Raw genomic sequence first — 11,295 nt, 5'->3', positions numbered from 1 at the left:
CTGACAATTTCCACCCACGACGGAACCCTAGCTGCTCTTGCCACGTAGCTCATGGCCCCTCCACTATTTTCCAGGAGCAAAACAATTTCTTTTCCTACTCCACAAACTACACAATTACATAATTACCCTTCTTTTACCAACTTAAAACATTTTCACGTAACGATGCAATAAAATTTTGCTTCTCAATTTTAATTAGGGTAAATTACACCCACACATCTGAGGTATACTTAAATAACTTTAAGATTCTTGTGGTATCGATAATTACACTCACCCCCTTGAAACGTAGTTATAAACTCTAATGGTATAATGCATTGGATACATTATTACGATAGAGTTCTAACGGACTATTGGTTTCAGGAAGTGGTGAAGACAACAAAGAGTTATGAGTGATTTAAGAAATATTGGGGGAGTCATGTCACCTCATAACTCCCCATAACTCTATGTTATCTCCATAACTAGCTACAAGTAATAATCCATTAGAACTCTATCGGAATAATGTATCTAATGCATTATCCCGTTAGAGTTTTTAACTACCTTTCAGGGGGTGAGTGTAATTATCGATACCACAGGGACCTTACAGTTATTTAAGCATACATCAGGGGTGTGGGCATAATTTACCCTTTTAATTATATAGTTTGAGTTATTTTGGTGGATTGAAAATTCATTTATGATTAATTTTTAAGTTGTTTAAAAGAAGTCCATGTTCTATAGGAATCTTTGGAGCCAAATATTACACCCGGTTATTAACACCGACTCATCTACAATTAACAAAAATCCGTTGTAAATAAACCAGTGTAGTGTATAACTTCCCAAAGTTGTGTGTTAAAATTTAAAACATTAAAACCTAAAGTTCAATATTTTAACATAAAATATTCAACCGACTTACTCGAATTTTTCAACAAAATAAGAAAAAAAAAAAAAGAGAAAAAAAAAAAAAAGAATAGTACTAAAAAAGTAGCATCTAGTATCATTTATCATACTCTCACTACTAATATTTGTTCGAAACGAATTGTACGATTCTAACCACCACAATCGTTTCCATATCTAAACCACCGATATTTCGGTTGCCATCCAAACAAGTTTCTTTAGAAAACGAAAATACTAAGACATGAATTCAAATCCGATAGTCAAAAATCTCATGTTAGAAGCCAGAAACATATATACCAATTATCTGCCCAAACAGTCAATATGCTAACTTTTTTTATATAGTAGATCAATATACTTCTTATAGCAAGGGTTGTCAAATTGTACAATAACCCTTCATACCATTTTCTAAATTTCCCGAGACGCAGTTGAAAGTACGTTAATGCCCCTGCGTGTTGCCTATTTTCTTACCATTCCATTCACATGGATAGAGGTAGCTGCATTCTTCCATCGCCCCTCCTTGATAAGTACTTTCGAGCGGATCTCAAACGAATAGGGATAAGGATGCCGATGAAGAAAATAACGAGGGCAATCCATTTATGGTTTAGGTAATAGACAAGATACGATGAAAGCATAAACATTGTGAAGATGAAGGCCCATAACAGAGCAACAATAACTTCAACCCTGCATAAAGAAAAAGAAAAGAAACGATAAATATTTCAAAATATAGCAATATTTTGACTATAAATAAATACACTACACGACAAAGTTTGATGATCTAAGGAATGCCCAAATTTTCTATTTTGCCGTAGACTAAAATTGATTTTCTAACTAATCGGATTTTTTGTTTGTGACGAATTGGAGATACTTAATTTCACTCAAATTTGGCTACTATTGACTTCACCGGGCAGTAGAGACTAGAGATATAATCTGATAAATAAGCATATTGTACTTAACAGAAATTCTTGATCATTTATCTGCCATTTCAGAAATTGATTTCGTTTCCATACTGAAGATTGTCGAGAGTGCAGGAAAATCAGAAGCTTCACTACCTTGACTTAACATCTGTTGACTTCTACTAAAACTACATCATCGTGTTGTACATGCACATGTATATTTGTTGAACTTTACTACACGGAGTCCATCAGAAGAGTCTGTTATTCAGATATGACTTACAAGTAAACATTAAACTCGACTCCGCCCAAAATTCGAATGCACAGACAGAAGGAATATTTGAAATTAGAATCAGATATGTTGACAGAGCAGATACACAATTTTACAAGTTACTATGATAGTGCATACCATTATAACCCCGACTAAAATATCTTGTCTGCACGAAATTCTTATTTAATCTTCAGTTTCTTTCTTTCTCTTAAATGAAGCTACCACATCTGAAATCCCTCGTACTTTGAATACATGCAGACAGGGCGCTCAAAATATAGACTGACAAAAGAAATGTGTTGTTTGTTTCAGGTAGTATCTGTTTACTACGGATCCCAGAAATCATCTATTTCACAATCAAATAGTATTATTCTCTAAAGTCCATGAATATTGCTGTAGATACACGAGACAGTGGGTTTCGAGGATTTTTTTTTAAAGCAAAAACACAAAGAAAAAGTGACTGAAAGTGTGTTGAAAATCCACGAATCGAATTAAACCCATGAAAAAATGACAAAAAGTGTAACTCAAAGTGCACACATAACATGAATTTAAGAGATAGAATCGAATCAAGTTCAAAAGTTAAAAATGCAGATAATCTTATTTTAGATTAAAAAAAAAGCGATTGACATTATGTATCGTATTACTGTTTCGTTATTGCAAATAGATATAGACTCTTAAAAGTATGTAAGCATATGTTTCATCTAACGAATGAATGGATGCAACGGCACTCTGCGTGTATAAGCAACTTCACAAATCACGTGATTTCGAAGGTTAACAAAACCTAACCATTATATTAATTACACTTCAAATAGTTTAATCGCCCCGTGGACCAACTAAGCAGTCAAGCCAACCTCTATTTAAATACGCTTGTATTCAATCTACATTTTCAAGAAAACCTAAAATTCAAGAGATCGACTAACAAAGAATGAACACAAATTTAAAACTCAATGTGAATACGATACCACGTCATAATACGATATACACAACAGCAAGTTCTTTCTAGCACATACTTCAAAAACAATTTCTACAAATCAATAAGATACCTGAGAATTTCAACAACATAATATATAACTCAAAATGCAAATTCTAACCTAATTTTCGTAATCAGTAACCAAAACCTAATTAACATTCGGAAAAAGAAAAAAAAAATAAGGAACAAGAAGGCATACCAGGTGGAGATATAGGGTCTGTGCGAGAAGAGACCGAGTAAGGACCACTTATTGTGGTTTCTGATCTGATGATCCCTGAGTTTCTCCACGAGTGTCGACCGAGTTATCACCGAGTCGCCCATCTGAATCGGAAACCTGGCAAAACGCAAATTGAATTTAAAAACAGGATCAAAAACAAAACGCAGCGGATTCTATACGTGAAATGCGGATAGAATTTCGGTTGATGCGGAGCTGAACATACGTAAATGGAGATTTCTATTTTGGGGGAATTTTTTACTTCGATTTGAATCTTGTAGAACTAGGGATTTTTGCGGAAGACGCTCATTGATTTTTTGCTGATGAATTGGAGAAGGGTTTCAGTTGTTATAGGGAGCTACACTACTTAATTTGTTTTCGTCGAAAATATATATATGAAAAAAAAATTACTATTATTTATTGGACGAAATATAATATATTTTGGCACTACAATAGGAATCATTAGTTACTAGTTAGTTATGCAAACAAGCTTTATTTTAGAATTAGAGGATCTATCATATGTTACTTCCAGTGAAATAATTAGGGATGACAATGGGGCGGGTATAGGGATTCTTTTAATACCTATGGGGATTTTTGACGGGATGGGGATTTTCATAGCGGGGCGGGGATGGGATTGAAAAACCCGCCCCATTGTCATCCCTAGTTATTTCACTGGAAGTAACATCTGCGAAACCGAATTAGATTTTAAGTTTTAAAGGGAAGTCTAGATTTAATTTTGCCGCCTATAATCAGTGCCATGAATAACGTTTTGCAACTTGCAATTTTCGCAACTAAACAAGGATTAGTATTATTTTATACCATTATTTGTTATTTTGAAGCTAATATCAATAATCCGATGTCGTCCAGCGGTTAGGATATCTGGCTTTCACCCAGGGGACCCGGGTTCGATTCCCGGCATCGGAATTTTTTGCTAATTCAGATCCAGCTGGCCCAAATAAATTAAGTCCATTTTTTTTTTTTATCCTTATTATTTCTTATTTAGCAAAATTTTATTATCAACGCAAACTGCAAACACACTGGCCCAACTAAATTGGCTTCATATTTCTTTTTTACCTTTTTCTTAAACAAACAATATTTTTTTTTTAATTATTTAATTCAAAGTTTTTTTTTATATACAATTTTGATCTCATTAAGCAAACTCGTTTTGTGTAAAAATGCAGTTTTTGATGCAACACATCTGGAGCTCGAATGTAATAAAATGAATACAAATTGGAAAATATTCCATGTAATCTAAAATATTCTTCCAATAAATTTGTCACAACAAGGGTAGACTATAAGAAGATTCATAATTAAGTGTGATTGTAATTACTCAAACATTAATGTTTTTTGATAAATTAACCTTACCTTACTTAAAGAATGATAGTCACTAATTCCTCAATCTCCCATCCAAATATGAAATTGTTCTAAAGAAATAGTAGAAAGTAGTGACAAGAAAGACTAAAAGGCCACAAATCAGAGCACCTAACTTTTTCAATGGCAGATCCATACAAAAATAAGCTCATTTAACAATCTTACAGCTTACAACAAAAATCTATTACAATCAATGTCTTAAATACTAATCTTAAAACACCCCATAATATGTTGACTTTGCCAAACTTCTCCAATAGTCAATCCAAATAGAGATAGATAATAATCATTCCTCTCCAGATATTACATACAAAAAATGAGAGGAACAAACCAATGAGAGCTCAAAAATAGCAACAAAAACGATGCCGACGCCTTTCGAAATAGCATGTCGTTTGTTTTTTTAGCTGTTGAGAGTAGAGAGCATTCCTCCGGTAGCAGTAGGAATAACAACCTCCCAACCAGGTCCTTTTAGAGGAAGCACACTTTTTTGTTTCGACTCGACTGAATTAACGACGAGGTCACTACGGTCCAAAACTATTTCAAGATCTTCGTCGCTGATATCAGTCTGTATCAATTTGTCCTCTTCGTTGTCTTCGTCACGAAGAAGTGCTAGCAATTCCTCTTCCTAGAAAAAAAAAATCTAAAATTAAATTCATGTAAATACGAGCATGAGCCAGTTTTAGGTGTAAGAGATGCAATCGGAAGTCGAGGAAATGAAGAACATTGTTTAGGTATTAAAGAATAATAAATGAATACCTACCCCAAAGTACTGAATACTTAAATAACAAACTATGAAGCACGAAAAATAAAACATTAGAAAGGAGGAAATTGTACTTACGGACATAGTTTCTATTCCCTCAGTCTTGGACCTCTCCTGCTTAAACTGTCCCTTTCCAATTACCACATGTTCGAGCTTCAACTTGCTAAAAGCTCTTTTCAGAATTCGACCCTGCAAGTACAATGTGTTTTTTCTTCAGTGATATTAAGTGGAAACAAGAACATATCAGTGTGTGTGTGTGTGTGTGTGAGAGAGAGAGAGAGAGAGAGAGAGAGAGAGCAGGGGGGGGAATGTCACTTATGAATACCTCAACAGACTGAGCAGTGGCTAGCCTGTAAACATGAACAGGTTTCGTTTGACCGATTCTGTGACACCTGTCCATTGCCTGTAAATCCATCTGAGGATTCTGTGGAATGCCAATTGCAATTTGATTAATATCGAGACCAAAGGTATTTATACATTGTTCATGCGTTCTTTAGCTTTTAGAGAGACATGAATACAGAAAGTTGAGAAAAATACCCAGTCACTGTCGTACAAAATGCAGGTATCAGCTGCAGTAAGATTAATACCGAGCCCACCAGCACGGGTGCTAAGGAGAAAGATTCTGTAACTACTGTCCACGTCATTGAATTCCTGTATCTGTTCGTTATTTCATTACATAAAGTAAGGTCAGATAAGTTTGTACAATATAAGGTCCAACATCATGATATTTTTTCGTGAGTCGATTCAGAACCGAATCCATATTTAACTGATGTCAATTAGAAAGATAATTACATGCACAGAGGTAAAAACACTAAACATGGTCACAGCCATCATTAAGATTTGGAATATGGAACTTGAATTTGATCGGGAAAAAATAAATCGTAGGAGCTGTAAATATTAGAACCAATAAGGAACCGAAAAGAGCAAACAAAAATTCTACAAAAAAAAAAAAAAAAACAACGTACCTGTCGTTTTCTTTCTGACAATTTAACATTGCCATCAATTCTGCAGACTTCAAGACCCTTTTCACTAAAATAGTACTCCATTATATCCAAGATCTTCGTCCATTGAGAAAATACCAAAACCTGTTATCCCAGATACAGTAAAAGGTTAGACAAACGAACAAGTAATAACATTTTGCATTTTCAAATTCATTTTCATACGAAGGAAGAAGTTTGAGTACTTTGTGCTTGCGAGCAAACAGCTTAGTTAATAATCTGTCCAGTAACTGAAATTTGCCACACTGCTCAACTATCTGATCCACAGGCGGATAAAAATCTGCCAAAGAATACAGGACAGTAAACGATTAGGAAGGAGTTTAATCAATTTTATTTAGTTTAATATTGGGTGGGAGATAACATACAGGAACCATCAAATGCAGACTCCAACAGATCGGGATGGTTGCAGTTCTTACGAAGCTGAATCATCAAATTGTTGAGCTTTCCTCTCATACCATAAGCTGCAAATTTCACAAAGTCAGTCATGCAGTTTGATAATATGTTTCCGAAATATTGATTTGTATAACCGTGTCAGAATGAACATCCACATGCTACATAAATGAAGTCGAGAAAGAAAAGAAAAGTACAGATAACCACATAGCATTGAGCAATTCATATTCAGTAAATTTTTAAACAGAACAAACACCCGAACAAAACACTAGGCAATATATATGCCAACGAAAATCATACCGGTCGAATTCTATCTCAAAATCACCTAGAAAACTTAAAAAAGGAAATATAGTGATAATTACCATAATTAGTTTTCTCAATGAGGTGACCCTCCAGTGTCCTATTAATAAGATGTTCCTGGAAGTTTTTCTGATACACAGTTGATGTTGCATACAAGATAATCTCTTTCTTACGAGGGAGCAATTGTTCCACATCTGCTTTCAATCTGCGTAGCAGAAATGGTCGCAATATAGAATGGAGTTTGGCCACTACCTACATGTTGATGAAACGCCGATTATGAAAAATAAGCATCAAATAACAGTAGCCTGTGGCGGCACATTCCTGTCATTATTAGATTACCTGTGCCCTTCTTTTCTCTTCCATTTCTTCCTTGAGGGCTTCATTAGCACACTTCCCTGAAAAATCGAACCTGAAAGACCCATACACCAAATAAATTAGTGATAAAAAAGTAACAAACTTCATTCAGACGATATAAATACCACTTAATGGATTACATCAATACTCGTTACTACTAAAATTAATATTATCTCCCAAAAAAAAAACCCAGTAGGCAGTACTTATTCAATCTTGCCAGACACAATTTACCCTTCGCAATCTGTTTGCACGGAAACTAATTCCACTATTCGTAACTAAAACTCTCTACAGAAAAAATCTATGGAAGTTAGAAGCAAAGAATAATTGCAAAACTCATTGGAGTGGTACAAGCAAAACCCCCCTAGTTTCTTTTTCGGAATAAAAATCCCCTGGTTTCTTTTCGGTGCAAGCAAAAAAATTATATTTATAAATTTATATAAATATGTAAGGATACACTTTTGATATGAAGATAATTACAATGCCCACAAACTCAAATATCTAACTACTAAAAAATGCAGTCAACTGCTAAAAGTGTGAAGCACATGCTCGAACGTGAGATGAATAGTAACCAACACGAGACATGAATTTCATTACAATTGTTCAAACTATAAATGACAAAAAAACCACTGATATTAATAAAGTAATAACTCAATCAAAAAGTATTTAACAATTAAAAGTCCATTACCATGACTCAAACTCTTCATGGGATGAAAAAATATCAGGAAGAATGAAATTCAACAGTGACCAGAGCTCGGCTAAGTTGTTTTGCAGAGGTGTGCCGGTCAAGAGAAGCTTGTTTTCAACAGTCAGCCATTTCAGTTCTTTCACCAATTTACATTTTGAGTTCTTCAATCTGTGTCCCTTCAAAAAGTATTACATTTTTTTTTAAATAAAGAAACACCAGCACATGAGTTAGTGTTAAAACACACAAATTATACATACCTCGTCAACAACCAGGTATTTCCACTTGTAATGCCTCAATGCTCGTCGTGCATCACTCATTGCAATTTCATAAGAAGTAATGACAATAGGGAATTTAGGACCAACTGTCCTTGGCATGTGCTTTCTTATCATTTCATCCCTACATTTTTTGTCACCGTGATAAACGATTGCATCCAATGAGGGTGTAAACCTAGTACATTGGAAGAGAATATTCATCTTACATTACATTGATATAATATGTGAAAAAGAAACGAAAAGTATCTTGAGTCAATACAAGAAGTAAAAAGTAATAATTAACTACCTCTCTACTTCACTCATCCAATTTGAGAGAGTTGACAGAGGAGCAATAACCAAATAAGGCCCGTGTAATCCATTTCCTTTGAGATGTGCAAGAAAACCAATAGTTTGAACTGTTTTTCCAAGCCCCATTTGATCGGCAAGGATCCCATTGAGTCCATTTTGCCACAGTGAGATCATCCATTTTATGCCTTTAATTTGATAAGACTTCAATTTTCCACCAGTCAAGAGGGGTACCAGTTCAGCCTGCTCTTTAGCAGTTCTCTCTTCCTGAGTAAGGGTCGAATCTTCAGCAGAAACACCATCTTTAGATCTTGTAAGCATGGCTTCAACAGCTCTCTTGGCTTTCTTCTGCAGATGTATAGAAATTGTTTGGGCAAAGTGGAACTCGTAAGTGATAAACGAGACTGATAAAATCCATAAATCTTACAGACTGTACTTTCACATCTAAACTGATAGGCATAATGACAGAAATAAACCGTAAAATCAGAAATCTAAATTATAACTTCATTTAAAATAAAGGTAGAAATGAAGTATTACATTATTATAACTTGCAGCAGACTTTCTTTTCGAACCACGGCCTTTTTTGACTTCCGTAACGATTTTCTCATCATCTTCCACCCCATTCTAACATGATTAAAAAAAATGATGAAATTAGCAGAATTAGAATATCATTAAAATGACACAAATTCATGAGGAGAAAGAAACCTTCGTAATATCATCCATTTTCTCCAGCAGAAACTCGGAGTAAAGTTGGGTCTGTGATAAAAGCTCATCCAGTTTAGTGAACTGCGTGTCATTCAAGTGAGGTTCTTCTTTAGCCTTATTTCTCCTTTCTTCCTCTTCCTCTTCTTTCAACCGCTCTTCCTGTAGTTTCTTTTCCTCCTCTTCCATGGTTTCCGGGATAAGAGAACAACCTATAGTTTCAGCATCATCCTCTACCTCCGTTTTAAAGCCAATGTTTTCCTTGCAGTCCTTCAACTCAAAATAGCATCAATAATCAGCGGGGTAAAACAAAATTTAATCAAATACAAAAACTTCAATGTATAAACTACTTCTCCATAATATTAAAACTAAACGAACACGTCAAGCAAACTAAGCCAAAGAAACTCTCCATGGTAAAATATAATTTTTTTAAAAGCACCCACATTAAATAAACATACAGTCACCGTTGGTATGCTATCGACAAAACGAAATTTCATTTTTCTTCGAACCGAAAAGAAAAAAAATGCAGTTTTCCTGAGTTTGGGTTAAGCTCTAAGAAACACATTCCTCCACCGACTAAACACACGGAACAAGGAAACAGAGATCCAGTTCAGAAATCAATTTAGTGTTACCTTTTTCTCTCTTACAAGCAAACAGACGACTTTCAAAAAACTACCGACACAAAAGAAAAAAAGCACCGGTAAATAGTAATACCTCTTCTTCGAGAACAGAAGTCGGAGAATCTGCTACAGCCTCGCTCTTCACTTCGTTATCAGCCATAGCGTATCTTCAAACCCTAGGTCATAAAATATAAATTTTTAAAATCAAAATTAAATCACACAAAAATAAAATAATTAATCTCCACAATCGTTCGCCTTCAGCGGTGCATACAGAAGAAGAAATCCAACGCCAAAAAAAAAATTAAATCACAAACCTCGTACGACGATTTGAAACTGTACTTACTTGATTTTTTTCGAAGATTTTCGGATTATGATTTTTTTCTAGAGAGATGAGCCGCTTTCAACTCTCCTCTATGGAAGAAAGAACCCCAGGGAAGAATGAGAGGAAGTGCAAAAAAAATGGAGAGTGTCAGAGGGAAATTCAAAAAGGCTTATTTGCAGAGAGCAGTAAAATAAAATGTTAATTATTTTTTTAATTTAATGCCCATTCTATTGGGGAGGCGATGGGCGGGAAATCGAAAACTTTTTTTATGTTTGCCCTGAAAACATGGGTTAATTTCAGGAATGCCACCGCCGGTGGTGTTTGCAAAGCTAAATTAAAAGTAGAAAGTATGAATTGTGAGTTAAGTTGGTTTTAAGTGCTTATTTCTAAATGTTGAAGCCTTGAAGGTGTTTGCAAATTTAGGTGGTGTTTGCAAATAATTATTTAAAAGCAGAAGTTAGTCATTCTGATTTAAGCCAGTTTTAAGTGTTTATTTTTAAAAGTTGGTGGTGTTTGCAAATATTCCAGAAAATGAACTTAAATAGGAAAAGCAGGGTTAAGGGTGCTTTTAAAAAAATAGCTTAAAGAAGGTTATTTTAATAAGCGCAAATGCAAATGTTGATTTTTCAAGCACCTAAAAACAGATTATAAGGAAGAAGAAACAAAACTCATAATCACTTTCAAAAAGCTTATGCAAACACCACCTTAGTGGAAAATAAACTTACATAAAAAAATAGGATTATGGAAGCTTAAAAAATTATAACTTAAAGTTGTTTATTTTGGTGGTGTTTGCAAATGCTTTTAAAAATAGATTATGACTTTTTTTGTGAACATAATCTATTTTTAGGTGTTTGCAAAATAAGTTTTTGCTTTTGTTTGTATTAAAATAAGTTGTTTTAAGCTATAATTTTAGAAGCGCCCATGTACCCTGATTTTTCTAATTTAATTTATTTTCCAACTAATTTGCAAACACCTCCAACTTTTAGAAATTACAACTTAACTCACATCACTAACTTCTGGTTTTAAATAA

At 34.3% G+C, this 11,295-nt stretch overlaps 1 protein-coding gene, 1 long non-coding RNA gene and 1 other non-coding gene across 4 annotated transcripts; 1 reads left to right on the top strand and 2 right to left on the bottom strand.

The window, feature by feature from the left end:
• Positions 1-941: 941 nt before the first annotated feature.
• Positions 942-3,575, bottom strand: LOC105966821 (uncharacterized). The gene is made up of 3 exons (XR_016034822.1): positions 3,436-3,575; positions 3,195-3,329; positions 942-1,548 (listed from the first exon to the last, which is right to left on the bottom strand). It is a non-coding gene; the product is annotated as an uncharacterized LOC105966821 (long non-coding RNA).
• A 486-nt stretch (positions 3,576-4,061) lies between these two features.
• Positions 4,062-4,133, top strand: TRNAE-UUC (transfer RNA glutamic acid (anticodon UUC)). Its single transcript has one exon. It is a non-coding gene; the product is annotated as a tRNA-Glu (tRNA).
• Positions 4,134-4,668: 535 nt separating this feature from the next.
• Positions 4,669-10,776, bottom strand: CHR1 (chromatin remodeling 1). Of its 2 annotated transcripts, none has more exons than XM_088827428.1 (16): positions 10,287-10,776; positions 10,038-10,119; positions 9,327-9,593; positions 9,159-9,245; positions 8,623-8,969; positions 8,322-8,511; positions 8,065-8,240; positions 7,365-7,434; positions 7,088-7,277; positions 6,701-6,796; positions 6,521-6,615; positions 6,303-6,422; positions 5,875-5,994; positions 5,663-5,761; positions 5,416-5,526; positions 4,669-5,202 (listed from the first exon to the last, which is right to left on the bottom strand). In XM_088827428.1, the coding sequence occupies exons 2-16, from the start codon at positions 10,101-10,103 to the stop codon at positions 4,978-4,980; spliced, it is 2,259 nt and encodes a 752-aa protein (XP_088683554.1). In that variant the 5' UTR covers positions 10,104-10,119; positions 10,287-10,776; the 3' UTR covers positions 4,669-4,977. The 2 variants fall into 2 exon arrangements, with proteins under 2 accessions (XP_088683554.1, XP_012846850.2); XM_012991396.2 differs by having other exon boundaries at positions 10,258-10,593.
• Positions 10,777-11,295: the final 519 nt, after the last annotated feature.

This window comes from Erythranthe guttata, chromosome 12 (assembly GCF_056151865.1).
Source record: "Erythranthe guttata isolate IM_541 chromosome 12, IM_541, whole genome shotgun sequence".
NCBI lineage: Eukaryota > Viridiplantae > Streptophyta > Magnoliopsida > Lamiales > Phrymaceae > Erythranthe > Erythranthe guttata.
Note: the sequence above shows the minus strand (reverse complement) of the source record. Positions and strands in the feature narration are given on the sequence as shown.